The sequence below is a fragment of the Zalophus californianus genome, chromosome 7 (genome assembly GCF_009762305.2).
Source record: "Zalophus californianus isolate mZalCal1 chromosome 7, mZalCal1.pri.v2, whole genome shotgun sequence".
In the NCBI taxonomy this organism is placed as follows: domain Eukaryota; kingdom Metazoa; phylum Chordata; class Mammalia; order Carnivora; family Otariidae; genus Zalophus; species Zalophus californianus.
Window position 1 is genome coordinate 143,698,675 of NC_045601.1, and position 16,458 is coordinate 143,715,132.

Genomic DNA, 16,458 nt, shown 5'->3' on the forward strand with positions numbered 1-16,458 from the left:
CTGGGCTGCTCCCTGGACTACTCGGCATGCCAGGAGGAAAGCTTCTCCACCTTCAGCTGCCATTGGCATTAACAGGCTAAGTAGAGAGCTGAGGCATAATGCAGAGCCGATCATTTTCTTGATGGAGTATTTTTCAGACAAGTATCCGACAGGAATTTGGGTGATAAGTACACCATAGAAGACGGAACTGAAGATGATACCCTGGATTTTAGGACTCCAGTTATACACGGGGTTCTGAAAGAAACAAGGAGACACATGGAGCCACTCTGCATCCTGTGAGTTACTGTGATGTTTAGGGATGCAGGAGACCTGGTCTGCCCGCCCACTCAGTGTAAAGGAGCTCCCCTCTGCCTCATTCTCTATCATGGGATCCTTGCTGTTCCTTTGGAACGTCTTTTCCTGTGTGTACTGACATGTAACCATGGTATCGTCAACTATAATGTAAAGGTCTTGCAGTCAAGGGCACCCTCTGTAGCCCCGGGACAGCATGGGCACTTAATACTTGCTTCTTGAACATTGCTACACTGCGTGTCAGCCCTTCCGTAGAGTACTACACCCACCACAGTCATGAATGTCCTCTTGCCTTTTCTCTTCCTCTGACACCGCCATTAAGTTAACCTCATTCACAAAACAACATTCCCCCACATCCAGACTACTCCCAGAGAGAAAAAAATAGTGATTGATCAAATCACAAAGAGAACGTCTCAGGCTGAACTGGAAATAATTGGATGAGACAGTGAAGGAAGAAGGCCATTTCTCTCTCTCTCTTTTTTTTTTTTTTTTTGGCTTGGTTTCTCTTCTTTTCTAAAATGTTCTAAATGTCTTGTTTTTCCATAATCCTTCCCTGCGTTCTGTCAACTTATTTGTCTTCATTTGTCTACTGGCAGAGCATAGTGTTGCCTGGCCATCTTGGCTTTGAGCTCCTGTATGTTCTCTGCGGTGCTCCTTCCTTAACTGTAATTGCTTCAACTAGCCTTTAGGTTCCTTTTGTAATTTCAGGTTACAATTTAGATCTGCTCTATGGAAACAGTTTTCTGGTGAGTCTTCACATTTGGGAATAATTACATGCTATATTGTCTCATTTTTTTCATCTAGTACCTTTGTATGTCAGCAAAGAGAAGCCCTTCTCTGTGACTCACATTTGAAGATCAGTTTCCCTGGATTACAGTGGGAGGTTCTATAGGGCCTCCACAGCTCGAGCTCCCTCCTTTTTTGCTGATTCAGTATATGGCTCCTGTGAGTAGCCATTTCTCTAGAACATGGAGTTCTCAATATTGAAACCAAAGCAATGAAATACTACAAATATTTAAAGAATATAATCCAAGAGAAAATTTGGATAAAAAGAGTTTAAAAGATTTTTGAGGTACAAGTGACACAGGAAACTTCATATTTAATCTTTGGTATAAAGTGTACAAGTTGATAAATTTTTAATTATGTGTATACTCATGAAACCATCACCATAATCAAGGCAGTGAATGCATTCTCCACCTCCAGAAGTTTCCTTACTTCTTTTGTAATTCCTCCCTCCTGCTTTTCTCCCACCACTGGTCTGCCTGTCACTATGATATAGTTTTCACTTTCTGAAGTTTTATATAAATGGAGTCATACACTATATATGTAGTTTATTCTACTCAGCATACTTATTTTGAATTTCACCCATGTTGTTCTGTGTGTCACTAGTTCATTTCTTTTTAGTGCTAAGTAGTACTCTGTTTTATGGATGTACCATAGTTGGTGCATTCATCCATCTACTGATGAACATATTTATTGGTTTCAGCTCAGGTCTGATCTCAGGGTTGTGGGATCAAGTCCCTCATGGGGCTCCGCACTCAGCACAGTCTACTTGAGTTTCTCTCTCGCCTCTCCTTCTGCCCCTCCCCACCCTGCTCTATCTCTGAAACAAATAAGAATCTTAAAAATAAATGAATAAAAATAAAGCGATTATTGAGGGATGCCTGGGTGGCTCATTTGGTTAAGTGTCCGGCTCTTGATTTAGGCTCAGGTCATGATGTTAGGGTCATGATTTCAGGGTCATGAGATTGAGCTTTGCATTGGGTTCCATGCTGGGTATGGAGCCTGCTTAAGATTCTCTCTCTTCCTCTCCCTTTGCCCCTCCCCCCACCTGCTCAAAGGCTTTCGCTCTAAAATAAATAAATAAATAATAAATACAGTGATTATAGATATATTGGATTAAAATCTGCCATCTTTTAACATTTCTTTTATGGCAGGCCTCCTGTAGCAATATATTACCTCAGTTTTTATTTGCCTGAAATAGTCTTTAACTTCTTTCACTTTTAAGGTAATTTCATTGGATATAGAATTCTAACTTGGCAGATTCTTTTTCCTTCAACACTTGAAAGATTGTTTTGCCTCTCTTCTTAATTGAACGGTTTCTGATAAGAAGTCTTTTGTAATTTTTATCCTTGTTCCTCTGTAAGTAAGATATTTTTCCCTCTGGCTTCATTCAGGATGTTCTCTTTGTCTTGGTTTTCTGCAATTTAAATACGTATGTCTAGTTGGTTTTTCTCGTTGTTAATTATTTATCTTTTTAGTATCCTGTGTGGTATTCTCTGAGCTTCTTGGACTTGTGGTTTGGGGTCCACCAGTAATTTTGGAAAGTTCTCAACCATTAATTTTTCAGATATTACTTCTTGCCACTCTCTCTTTCTTTTCTTTCTAGTATTCTAGCCATTTATATGTTATGTGTTTTTTTTTTAAGGTTTATTTGAGAGAGAGAGCAGGGGAAGGGGAAGGGGAGAAGGGGAGAATCTTGAGCACACTCCCCACTGAGTGTGGAGCCTGGCGTCGGGCCAAATCTCACAATCAGGAGATCATGACCTGAGCCGAAAGCAAGAGTCTGACACAACAAACTGAGCCACCCGGGCACCCCTATACCTTTGATATTATCCACAATTCCGGGATATTCTGTTAAGCTTCCCTCCCAACCCCTCCTTTCTCTTTCATTTCCGCTTGAGAAGTTTCTATTGACCCATACTGAAGTTCATTGATTCTTCCCTCAGCTATGTTGAGACTACTTATGAGCTTGTCAAGCACTCTTTATTTATGTTACAGTTACCTGGATTTCTGTTTCTTTTTTATTCATTCTCATAATTTCCATCTCTACTGACATTACCCATCTGGTGTTATGTGTTGCCAACTTTTTCCATTAGAGACTTAACAAATCAATTATAGCTATTTTAAATTCCCTCTATGGGAATTCCTACATATGTGTCATATCTAAGCCTGGTTCTGATGATTATGTTAAAAAAAATTAAGATGCAGTACATTGCATATAAAGTGTTATTGTTAATGTAAAAAAGGTGAAAATAAGAAAGTATGTTCATGTTTACCTGTGCATTCATAACAGAACATAGGAAGAGTAGAGTGAAAAAAATATTCTTCCCATTCATTTCCATTTTTTCCCTGTTCTACATCTTCTGACAGGTAGCAAAACTCACTACCTTCCAGAAATGAAATTAGTGAAGCATGTAAATATACTGCATATTCAAAAACTTTTAAAGAAACAATGTGTCTTTACTTCTGCTCTGGTTTGAAATGCTTTCTCTTTTTCCTCTTATCCAAACTTCTCAATTCTAGAGACCCTAATGCTCAGTTTTTATTCTTCTTCACATAGAAGGATTCATATAACAAAGCCCTTCACAAATATTAAGGTGTGCTGTAATCATGGGACATGTTTAGTTAGGTTACTACTAGCAAGATAGATGAAGACTTGAACTTCTTTTTCTAATGATTACTGTCACATCAGTTATGATAACATTCAATCTCTACACAAATCAATGAGCAAGATAGGATTTTAAACATGTGACTATGGATAATATTTTTCATATACCTTTATGTGATCCAGGTGCTCCTCTGTGGAGGTGTTGGGTGAACCAAGAGCATCTGTGCTGTTCACCATGGCTACCATTGTGAGGCTCAGACACATGCGCTGTGCCATTATTACAACGTTACAGAAATGCAAGAGGAGAGATAATCCATAGCGGAAGGAACAAAAACTTGGAACTAAGAAGTAAAACAGAAAGTGTCCATTATTAACACAGCTGAGATAAAACCATACAGCAACTTTAGGAAGGGAACTCAGAAATTTGGAACCATATATATATACCTGACCTACAGTTATATATATATACAACCATATATATACTGAATCAATTATATCATATATATATATACATATATATATACATATATATATATATATATATATACACCTGACATATAGTATTATGTTATGGAATCCTAGATATTAATTTAAATTTTTTATTATTAAATTAAATTTAAAAATTTTATTGTACTTAATGGCCTTTAAGAAATTATGATACAATAAGAAGCTATGTGATTGACATAATAGTCCCATACCTCCCTACAATATAATCCCAACAAGAATGTCTCAGAAAATTAAACCAGTCCTCCAGATACTTTGTCTCATGCCTGTTTTAATGGGAGGACTTACAAATACTCTGGGTTAGTCTTGGAAGTAAGTCCCCTTAATAACAGCAAAGACTTTCTTTGAAGGAAACTGTTTAATTCTCTAAATTTCTATCAATAGTCTATGAATAGTCATATAAACACATTGCAGAGAAAAATTGCATTTAAAAAAATGTAATGTACTCATTGAAGTAGTTTCAAACTAGAATAATCAGTGTAGTGTTGGTATAAGGCCAAACAAATTCATCAGTGGAAGAGAGTAGGGGGTCCAGAAACAGATGCATAGACATGGTCAAATGCTTTTGAATAAATGCACTAGATGCAATATAACAGAGGAAAATAAAGTCTTTTTCAACAAATGGCATTTTCCCAAGAGAAATAGCAACATAGGTCTACAAAAAGACTTGTACCAAAATGTTTATAGCAGCTCTATTCAAAATAGCTGAATGTTTGGAATGGATGAACATACCATGTTATATTAATACAGTGGACATTACTCAAAAATAAAAAGGAAGGAAGTACACACTCAGCAATCTAGATGAATGTCAACAAAAATATGCTCGGCTTAAGAAGCTAGACACCAAAAAAGTGAATACTAGAGAGATCTAATTTTATGAATTTAAAAATAGGCAAAATTAATTTGTGTGGTAGATATTGTAACAGCAATTTCCTCAAGGCAAGAGAACCAGAAAGAACCTAATGGGAATTTAATGTAATGTTCTAAGATTCTTGCTCACAACTCTATGCATTTGTCAGAACTCACCTAAAGGTACACCTTGTGATTTTATTGTATATAATTAATACTTCAATAAATCCGAAAAACATTGAGAAACTATGATCATGGATCAGATTGGCATAGATCCAAAAGCACATTTGTTGGCCAGCCCCAAAGAAGAGAAGAGAGAACCTACATTGTTACAGCCCAGTGGAGGGTAATTTGGTGTCTCTTTAGTTACATTTTTTATTTGCCTGGGGTTGGTGTAAAGAAATGAGTTAGAGGGTGCCTGGGTGGCTCAGTTGGTTAAGCGACTGCCTTCGGCTCAGGTCATGATCCTGGAGTCCCGGGATCGAGTCCCGCATCAGGCTCCCTGCTCGGCAGGGAGTCTGCTTCTCCCTCTGACCTTCCTCCTTCTCATGCTCTCTCTCTACCATTCTCTCTCTCTCTCAAAAAATAAATAAAAATCTTAAAAAAAAAGGAAATAGATTTAAAAAAAAGAAATGAATTAGACTTTTAAAGATACTATATCCAATCAGTTAGCCAAAAGTTGCTATTGTTTCTAAAAATACATCTGCTAATTTGTGGGGGGGGGGGATGTTCTATGTTGGGAATATGCAAATAATGATGATTTTATTTCTTCTTTTGTTATCCTCAGATCTTTAATTTCATGTTCTCCTTGGATCAGAACCACCAGCGTATTGTTGATTGCACCAGGCAATTTTTTTATACCATTGTATAATGGTATTTTATACCATTGTTTTATACCATTGTTCCTGATTTACATGGAGTGGTTTTTATGTTTCTACATTTCAGATAATGCTTTGTTGAAGGTTCTGTTGTAGATAGGCTTTACAAAGTGTGTGTTCATTTTCTATCGTTGTGTAAAAAGAAAATTTCTGCAAACATAATGGCTTAAAACAACACCCATTTATTAACTCACAGTTTTGTAGGTCCAAAGTTTAGCGTGATATGGTTGGGTTTTCTGCTCATGGTCTCAAAGGCTAAAAAATCAAGGGTTCGCCCCAAATGAGTTCTCAGCTGAAGGTTCTGAGCAAGGGTCCATTTCCATTCTCATTCAGGTGATTGGAAGAATTCAGTTTTCTATGGAGGCAGAACTGAGGTTGCTGTCTCCCTGCCAGCTATCAACTGCTTACAGTTGGTGTGACTTGTCACATGGCCTCCTCCAGGTCCAAAACCAGCCAGGAGAATCTCTCTTACATTGAACTCTCTTACGCTTTGAATCTCTCTAACTGCTTGGTCTCTGACTCTAGACCCAGATTTAAGGTCTGGGTAATTTCCTGGATAATTTCCCTATTTTAAGACCAGCTGATTTGCGACCCTATTTAAATCTGCTAAATCCCTTCAGGCAGCACCTAGCTTAGTGTTTGCTTAAATAACTAGTGGAAAGTGCGTGTACACCAGGGGTCAGAATCTTGGGGGGTAATCTTAGGATTCTGGCTACCACAGCCCCCCCTCTGGTCCTTAAAAGTCTCATCTTATAATAACAGTATCAGCTCAACTCTGTCTCCTCCTCAAAATCTCATTAGCTCAAAGTCACAAATCTTATCATCTAAATGATCTAAAACAGAAGTGAAGGAGGTTCACGCTGGAGCATAATATTTCTGTACCTGTGGACTTGTGAAAGGAGAGGCAAGCTCTATGCCCCCAGTACTCCTGCCATACAGGGGTGGGGCAGGCATTGGGTCATTGCTGCAGAAATTCCAGTTCCAGAAGGGGGAGAGGGAGGGTAAATGGTGTTGCTGACTCATAAGGGTTTTGAAGTTCAGCTAGATAAATGTTGGATACACTGCCAAGTGGAATTACACTCATGCCTGGAAAATTCATTTTCTGGACTGATCTCCCTTTGTAAACAGATACAAATATTAAATGAAATATTTTTAAAATAAAATATTTCAGGGCATCTGGATGGCTCATTTGGTTAAGCATCTGACTCTTGATTTCAGCTGAGGTCATGATCTCAGGGTCGTAAGATGGAGCCCTGCATTGGCTCCATACTGGGCATGGAGCCTGCTTGAGATTCTCTCTCTCCCTTTCCCTCTGCCCCCCCAAATCAATCAATCAATCAATCAATCAATCAATCAAATTAAATATTTCATTAGAAGTATGGATTATCTGCCAGGAAAAATGAAATATTCGGGCCAAGGGTTCAGTGGAGACAGGCTCCACAAGGCATAGACTGATCATTGAAGGCAGATTTTTCCCTGAAGACATTTGATACCAGCTTTTTTGTTTGTTTTTTGCCTCCCCGGGCACAGAGACAACAGGAGTCAAGTGCCAAGGCCATGGCAATGGGAGGGTCTAGTAAGAGACCCTGTTCTCAGACACTTAGATGCCAAAGACCTACTGACTCAGTGAGGGCTGAACACACTGACCCCCCCCCGCCCCACCTTGCCAGGGGGACTGTGGAAACTTGCCCGGGGTGAACGAGCCCTGGAGTTCAGCAGAGGAAGAAAACAACTCAGTCATCAGCCAGTCCTTCCTTTGGCTTGCAGCCTAAAACTCACTGTCCTTGGGCCATCAGAAAAAACGTTTCCAACCACACACGTACATGCACACACTGAGGGTGGCTTGCTCCAAAGCTTTCTAAACCCACTCTTTAAAATCAAAAGGAAAGTGAATGGACCTGGAAAACTAACAGAAATGCTGGGGGAAAGGTCTCTGGAGAGAAAGAAAAAAAGTCCTTCCAGAGAGCAAAGGGGAGGCAGTCCTCACCGTATGGAGAGAAGGACTTGATGTCATTGTCAGTTAGGGATGCCTTTTGAGTTTGTGAACTCGTCTCCTCCACATTGCTCCAGGAAGAACATGAACTAATTCTAAATAAGCCTTGAGTTAAAAAGTAAACCAAGAGAAATTCCAAAGTGCTTGGGATGAGCAACACTAAGATACTGTGTGTTCAGCTCATGGACAGTTAGAGCCAAAGTACACCCCTGAGGATATTTATCAAAAAAGAAGAAAGAATTCGAAGACAGAAAAGTAACAAAGGAACAAACCCAAAGAACTGAAAAGGAAGGAAATGTTAAGAAAAAGGGCAGAAATCAATAAGTTATATATATATAGGTTTATATGCTTTATATATATATAACATATGTATCAGTTTATATGGTTTCTATGTTTCTATGTTTTGTATATCTGTATATAAATTTGAATATAGATTAAATGAACAATAGAAAACTCAAATCACTAAATATAAAAAATAACACAAGAAGAAATTTAGAAGTTAATAGACCACTCATCTTTACATAAATTGAAAAAGAATGGAATTCATTGCTTGATCCCTCTCCTGGGATTGTATTCCCCATGACACGCACATAACTCTAAGACAATGGTGGTAAATTCTTACTGTCCTTCCCCTGCCCTGCTCAAAGTAAACAGTTTGTCTCTTTATTTATTTATTTATTTGAGAGAGTGGGGAAAGGAATAGAGAGAGAGAGACAAACAGCATGGAGCTGGATGTGGGGCTTGACCTCACGACCCTGAGATCATGTCCTGAGCTGAAATCAAGAGTCGGAGGCTTAACCGACTGACCACCCAGGCACCCCTAGGATGTCATATATAAGAAGAAAAAAGCCTGTGCAGTGGGAGAGAGAATAATCTCTACCTTTCCTGGGAGGGAACTGGTTATCCATTTGCATAAGGGGTTCCGGTTTCTTTTCTTCTTGCTGAGGGGTGTGGTCTTCGCTGCAAGTGTGAAACATGTTGGTATCAGCATAACGCAGGGAAGAACTGACCAAAAACCACCCAGTACTCCTTTCTGATTTAAAACATGCATCAAAGGGAAGCTTGCTCCGTACATCAGTACCCATTTAACTCAACCATGTGCTTCCTTTGACATTGAGCTTTTATGCTTTTTTAGTTGACGAAAAATATTACACGCCCCCCTGAAAACTATTTAAAAAGAACAGAAACCCTGCTAACCCAGAATTCTATGTCCAGTGAAAATATCCCTCAAAAGTGAAACAAACAAACAAAAACTGAGGGAATTCACTGACGGTAGACATGCCCTGCAAGGAATGTTAAAACATGTTTTCAGGCAGGAAGAGATTGCTCAAGGTCAGAAACTTGAATGTAAAAAAGAACGTTGGAAAAGGAATAAGTAAAGTTAAATAAATTATTTTTCTTATATCTTAATAGGGCTGAAGAATAACTATCTGCTTATTAATTTTGCCTTCTTGAGGAGAGCCAGGTCACCCCCCTTCCTGCACAGACCAGCCACTGCGCTTACAGGCACTGGTCATGCCCTTGTCTACACCTTGAGCTTCAGCCACATCAGTTTGACCAGATGCTCAAAGGATAAATTCCTAAGGCTGGATTTGCAAAATATTTTGAATGAGCAGCTGGTCAACCACCATTATCCCATGCTGAAACATCTTCTGGGACTGCTGTTTATCTCAAAATACTCACAAGTGCAAGCACACATACCCACACACCACACACATACTACACAGACACACACGTGCTCTGCACACATGTACAACTACACACAAAAACACATCTCAGCACAACACATATATATAAACTACATACACCACACCACACACATCACAAACATACTTAGGCATACCTTCCACTATGCACACCACAGACACCCCACACCACTCACAGATCCGCAAGCACCATACAACACACACCACATGCTTCTCTTTCCTTGACTGTCCACACAACTGTCCCCCTCACACTAATCCCTAGAAATATGTTCTTTTTACTTTTCCTCAGGAAGAATCTGTGGCAATGCACTTTCCCCCCAAATTTCCCGAGCTTGCTAAACGCCCTTGATAAGATCTTTAACAGAGAAGTCCCGCTCATCACTCTGGGGAATTGTTAATTTCGTTTAGTAGCAATGTAAGAATAAGACTGACCTGATTCGGGACAGACAAGCGATTCCTTCTTCCCCTGTGAAGCCTTTGAACTTGAAAAAGTACTGAATTTCTGGATTTTCCAATTTTAGCCCCATTAATCCTTCACCCAATCCTTTGACTTCATTACGTCAAAGTTAAAGGGTTTAATTTTTAACTTCACTTTTAGCTTTCCTTGAATCTTCAGATGAGGAGTATGAGTCTTACAACCTTCCAGTGGACTAGAAACCGCCTGGAAATCTGCCATCAAGTTCATGACTGTATGGCCAGACATGGCTGGTCTCCTCCTGCCAGGAGGGAGAACCACACTGTTGCCTAAGTGCTCCCAGGGTAGATGTTTTCTCTTGAGCGTGGCTCTGCGTATGCAGTACCCTTCTGATGGAAAGGCCATGGCTTTTCAAATGCCCATAAACACCCTATTAGCTTTTTGTCTTCCTGCCTTCCCTTTTCCCTCCTTTGCCCTGCCTTTCTTCTCCCCTCCCCTCTCCTTCCCTCCCCCTCTCTCTCTTGCAAAGAACACATCTGCCCAACATTCAAGCTCCTCAGAGAGAGGTACATTTTATTAAGGTATGTCCTCCAAAGAAAGTGACTTCCCCCATAACTTCTGCAATGACTAAGTTCTCCTGGTTCCACCACCTATCCATAGCGATACCCGGGAGCACTTTTACTTTGGAATTCTTTGAAGGCACCCTACTGATCGGAGAGGAACATCTAAGCCCTTAAATCAGGGATTTTGCATGATATATAGTTTCTTACATACTTCAGCATTTTTTTAAAGATGTGTTATTATACTTATAAGGGTCTAATAAAAGTTTGGCTCATAGCAGATGCTCTATTAATTGACCCAGTCATTTTCTCTCTAAAGAAATGTTGAAAACCTTTAACCTATTTGCCCAAAAGACTCTGATGTCTTACATAATCAGTTGGATTTTTTCTTCATTGGAAATCCAGGTCCTGGCTATTCTTGTATTTTTGTACAGTTTGAAGACAAGGTTGGCAGTTTCTGGCATTCTCTGGCCTTTTAGTGATGGAGAGCCCCAGATCAGCAGTTGCTCAATGTCCATATTTTAAATAAACAGCATTCCCATCTGGTGTCAATGTCTCAGGTTCTCATTACTGATTACCCAGAGGGAACGATCTTCCTGTGCGCTGACCCCAAAGCTTTATGTTGTTCTGGGATATGTTTTTGAAATCACTCCTGGATTCTACCTCTGGATTCTGTGTTTCTTATTAAGTTTTTAAATTTAACATTGTATAGAAATTTCCAAACATACAAGAAATGTAGAAGAGTTTAATATAACCTGTGCCCGTTAACCAGCTTCAACAATTATCAATATTTGGCCAATCGAGTTATATAACTATATATAAATTATATGTATTACATATAAAAAATTCTCCAATGGTTGTTTTCTGTAGTATTTTAAAGTAAATCTCAGATATTATGTAATTTCTCCCATAAAAAGTACAGCATGGGTATATGACTCATTAGTGCTTTAAAAAACATACCTAGCATGCCATCGGTGTATCTAATAAGCAATCATCTCTTAATATAATCTAATAGCTAGTCATTAGGAAGATGTTTCCAATTTCTTCAGAGTTATCCTTTTCTCTCCCTTACTTCCTTCCTTCTTTCCTTCCTTCTTTCCTTCCTTCCTTCCTTCTTTCCTTCCATATTTGATTTATTTAAATGAGGACCCAAACAAGATCCACATGTGACCCATAACTGTTATGGCTCTCACCTCTCTTTAACTTTGTAACCATTCCTTCCTTCATTTTATATTTGCTGTTACCTAAAAACAACAATAGTAACAAAACAGGGTCATTTGCAGAGTGACTCTCATGACTAATTTGGCTAATTGCTTCCTTTCAGTGTCATTTGATAAATTCTTTACCCCTTATGTCCTGGAACCTGCTGGTATGTGGAGAGGCTTGCTTAGATCAGGGACAAGAATACTTCATGGGGTGCTGGATAATGCCCCCGGTATCAGCTTTGCTCATTTTTAGTGAGATAAGATTGCTCCGTGGGTTCAGATATTCTCAGCTTGATTTATCCACTAATGAAGTTCTCATCAATCTTCACCTGTGCACTTTGATGGCTGTTAGTAAATGCTGCCTAGATCCATTATTTTATTAGAAGTTGTGAATGGTGATTTTCTAATTCTATCCTGCCTTCTTCATGTAGGAACTGGAGTCTTCTACAAAATAGGAAATTTGCCTAATTGAATATTTGGTTACCCTGAAACACAGATTTAATAGGAAAGCCAGGGGCCCCTGGGTGGCTCAGCCGGTTAAGGGTCTGCCTTCAGCGCTGGTCAGGATCCCAGAGTCCTGGGATCAAGCCCTGAATGGGGAATCCCTTTCAGCAGGGAGTCTGCTTCTCCCTCTGTCCCTCCCCACCGCTTGTGTGTGCTCTCTCTCTCTCAGATAAATAATAAATAAATACAATCTTAAAAAAATAAGAAAGCCAGGATACTTTATGAAGTTGTAGAATAATAATTTAGTGCCTTAGCAAAGTTGACCAAGGAAAATTATGACTTCATGGGTTTTACTTTATGTGATTCAATCTATTTAGTACCTATTTTTTGATGCTTAAATTGTCCCTTCTTTGGCCAGTAGGAGGCTATTCAAGCCGGTTTCTATCTATTGAGACCTGACCCTAGTTGTCTGGGATAGCTTCCATGTTTTCTAAGACACACACACACACACACACACACACACACACACACACACACACACACACACACACACACACACACACACACATTCCAGGCTCCTCTGGTGTAGTTCCTGTTCTCGAACCTGGGCTTTCTTGTGGAGTGCTGGTTCCTTTCAGTAGCAAGTAACATCCAGAGACCACACTCCAAATATTGAGGTACTCCTTGCTCCTAGGTCTCATTGCTTCTAGGCCCTTTCAGTGGAAGAATGTAAAAGAAGTATTTTTTTTTTAAGAAAAAGCTACAAATTCTGTCTGGTATTTCCAATTCAAATTGAATGTTAGAGTGATTTTTAAAACTTCTTTGACTTTACACTCCTGAATCCTGAATTTTTCTCATACATTAAATAACTTGATTACTGATACACAGAATTACTTTTTTGCTTTATGATAATGTACCTATATTAAGGTTCACCAAATATAATTATTGAGTGTCTACACTGAAGACTCAGAAACGCATGGCACAGCCTCGGACCCTCAGGGGCCTCAGCACGTTGGTCATATCCATTTAGTACTATCAGCAACATTAAGAACCTGTCATTAGTGGGATGTCTGGGTGGCTCAGTGGGTTGAGCATCTGACTCTTGATTTCAGGTCATGATCTCAGGGTCATGAGATGGAGCCCCGGGTCAGACTGCACTGAGTGTGGAGCTTGCTTAAGATTCTCTCTCTCTCTCCCCCTCTGCCCTGCCCCCTGCTCACATGCACATGCATGCTCTCTCTCTAAAAAAAAAAAACCCTGTCATTAACATGGGACATCCTTATAAGAAGGGGAAATTTTGACAAAGAGACATGTGCAGAGGGAAGATGATATGAAGACACAGGGGGAAAGACATCTACAAGCTAAGGAATTCCTGAGGCTCCCAGAAGAGAGGCCCGGAACCAATTCTCCCTCAACACTCAGAAGGAACCAACTCTGCTGCCCTACTCAGACTTCTACAGCTGTGAGAAAATAAATTACTGCTTTTTAGCCCCCAATTTGTAGCACTGTGTCACGGCCACCCCCGGAAACTAATACATATCTCAGGAAACTAATACATATCTCGTTACTACCACTAACACAACATGGCCCCAAGTCAACTCATTATCTCCACTCTAAAAAGGACTCCTCTTCCTGCATTCTCTGACTTAAGCTCATCAGACACTCTCTATGCAGTCTCTCAGGTTAGACACCCAAACTCAACTCCTCTCTCCTTCAGCACCCACCTAACCAAATGCCATGACCTTTCAACTTTACCTCCTAAACATGATGCATGTCTCTCTTCTTCTCTCCTTGTCACTATTGCTTGTAGGGTACCCTTCGAGCTCCCTCACATGGCAAACATGACCTTCATGTGCTGGTCACACCCACCTCCCATCTTCTGTGCTTTCCTAACTGACCATGCGGGCAGGTCATTCCTTTCGGAATCCATCCTGTTTCTTGTCTCGGTGTTTTTGTATGTGCTGAGTTCCAGTGTGAGAAATCTTCCCGTAGGACAACCCATTTAGCTCAGGAATTCCTTGTGGAAGGAGATCCCTCCCTGGGCTCTTCCACTTGGGATCGGAACCGCTGGGGTGGTCTCCCCCAATGGCCTGTATGTCCCCTGCTATTGTGCCTGGGGCAGTGGCCCGGCAGCCGTTGTGTCTGTCCTACACGTTAGACTGAAGAATGTGACTGGGTCTAGTTTGCTCTCATGTCCCAAGGGCCTAGATTCTAGATGAGAGCAAGACCTCAGTCATTGTCTTCTCTGTCTCCTTGCCCTGGTTTTTCACTCAGAACCGTGCCCATCACATCACCTCAACATAAAATGACCTCAGGCTCTGCCGCCTATGTGGTAAGGATCACCACGGGAAGCAACCAAGGAAACAGCCCTGGCCCCCTGCACATGCTCTGACCCACTGATACCTACACATCACCATTTTACAAAAACACTGCTCCATTTCCCGTTTGGAGCTTTATATATGATTCAACCACTGAGGTACTAGTTGGATCCCAGAAGGAAAATATGGCAGACTCACAGTGGGTAATTTGAAGACAGTGTTGAAAGAGACAACTTACACAGGACTGGGAATGTGGCGCAGGCCAAAAAAGGCCTGAAAGGGGAAGAGAGAAGCCACCAGAATGTGTGGAGGGACCAGCAGCTGTGAACTGTAGGGGAGGAATCAGCCACCTGCAGATCCCACAGGGAGGGACTTCAGAGATAGATACTCTCTGTCCTCACTCTTAGGCCTCCATTGAAAATCCAGCAGAAGCCAGTGGACAAGGCATTGTGGATGCAAACCGTGCAGGTCAGCCTCCTGGGGCCTAAACAGGATGAAGAGTGGAACACACAAGGGGAGGGGCATGTGGCCAATGTCCAGTCCAACAAATACAAATTAATATTCACTTTGACAGATAGGAAAAATCATCGTCCTACTGCGGTTACCACCCTCAATGAAGAGCTTCCAAACATTGTTTCCTGTTTTGAGATCCAGAAACTGTGAGTCTGGCCTATCGGCTCTGCTCCAGCAGTTCCTCCGAATCCACTGATAATTCTATGAAGACGACAACTTTGTTCTCAGCTATCACTTTATTGGAATTTTCATTCTTCTTACATTTTCCTCAAAAAGAAAGCTTAGTAACATAAAGAACTGATCTCAGATTCGAAAAGAACCAGGCAAATGAAATTCTTTCTGTTGGTATTTTCATCACCAAAGGCTTCTCATTTGTGAAGGAAGGTGCCCGGTGACTCTCCATCATATCAAGGTGGAATAACTAAGGGAAAAAAAAGTGACAGAGAATTAAAAATTTAAGTAGTGCTTCTCTGGTTAAATCCACAGATGAAATCACTATCCTTTACCTTCATAAATGAGTGAGTTTCCTCTCCTTTGCCCAGTCCTGGACAACTGCTTCTCCAAATATAAGGTAGAAGATCAGTCCTAGTAGGTTAATGGCAAACAACAACAAGAAGACATTTCTCCACCCAAATTCAGGATCCTGAGGACACAAAACCTCAAGTAAATATTACCCCTTTCATCCTTGTCTCTGTAAGGCCATTTTATAGTTTGCTAGTGGGTTTCCATTGCAGAAATTCATTCCCCGCGAGCAGCTTGGTAGTTGGATAGAAATAATACGTTCAAAGTGCTTTTGGAATAGTCTTAATAAATGGGATTTAGGGACCTTTACAATTAACTTACAGAACTGCACTTGTCACTGTTTACCAAAGTGCCATACGTTGTCTCTTTTGTGCAAATCATGACAACATCAAACACGCTGAGTGTTTTCTTCTTGCATTGCCATGGCATGGTGGCAACATTGCAGGCTTTGGAGCTAGACACGTCTAAAAAGGAAGAATTCTGATTCTATATGCTCTTAGTGGAAAGACCTATTCTATCAGATTTTCAGCTTAATCATCAGGAAGTGATCCTCATAATTGGTGTGAGAATCAATAATTAAATGAGATTCCCGCATACAACACACCCATAATCATGCCTGCATGTGTCACACACTGCGGCACATCTGTTTTAATTATCCCTCTGCGTGGGGATGGTTGTGCAAATGAAAACTCCAGAGGGTTGCAGAAGACATGGCAAGTTGCACATAGGCATGGAATCCTCACCTCACGACATCCGTATGGCTGTGATTTCAGTTTTGAAGACTGAAAGAAATTGTTCTGCATTTTTCTTTGCCAGGTTGATCTTCATGACAAAGCTGACCCACAATTTAATTGTATTTTCTAAAAGGC

The 16,458-nt window shown here is 40.4% G+C and overlaps 2 protein-coding genes and 1 long non-coding RNA gene across 11 annotated transcripts in view; 1 reads left to right on the plus strand and 2 right to left on the minus strand.

Moving 5' to 3' along the window:
- The window catches only part of SLC17A1 (solute carrier family 17 member 1), a 46,124-nt gene extending 35,993 nt beyond the window's left edge, over nt 1-10,131 (minus strand). For all 7 annotated transcript variants that reach the window (XR_003521424.1, XR_003521425.1, XR_003521423.1 and 4 more), the window contains exons 1-4: nt 10,045-10,131; nt 8,787-8,866; nt 3,851-4,023; nt 1-234 (exon numbers count right to left, since the gene is read on the minus strand). Coding sequence is in view for 3 of the 7 variants with exons in the window: in XM_027602191.1 (XP_027457992.1) it covers nt 1-234; nt 3,851-4,023; nt 8,787-8,820 (441 nt within the window). In the remaining 4 variants the exon portion in view is untranslated. The remainder of the gene's footprint in view (nt 235-3,850; nt 4,024-8,786; nt 8,867-10,044) is intronic.
- The window catches only part of LOC118357213, a 21,600-nt gene continuing 5,291 nt past the window's right edge, over nt 150-16,458 (plus strand). The window contains exon 1 of the long non-coding RNA XR_004820220.1: nt 150-275. This is a non-coding gene — a long non-coding RNA (uncharacterized LOC118357213). The remainder of the gene's footprint in view (nt 276-16,458) is intronic.
- The window catches only part of SLC17A3 (solute carrier family 17 member 3), a 23,036-nt gene continuing 21,874 nt past the window's right edge, over nt 15,297-16,458 (minus strand). For all 3 annotated transcript variants that reach the window (XM_027602180.1, XM_027602179.1, XM_027602178.1), the window contains 2 exons: nt 15,574-15,710; nt 15,297-15,488 (listed from right to left, as the gene is read on the minus strand). In XM_027602180.1, coding sequence (XP_027457981.1) covers nt 15,576-15,710 — 135 coding nt within the window. In that variant the 3' untranslated portion in view covers nt 15,297-15,488; nt 15,574-15,575. The remainder of the gene's footprint in view (nt 15,489-15,573; nt 15,711-16,458) is intronic.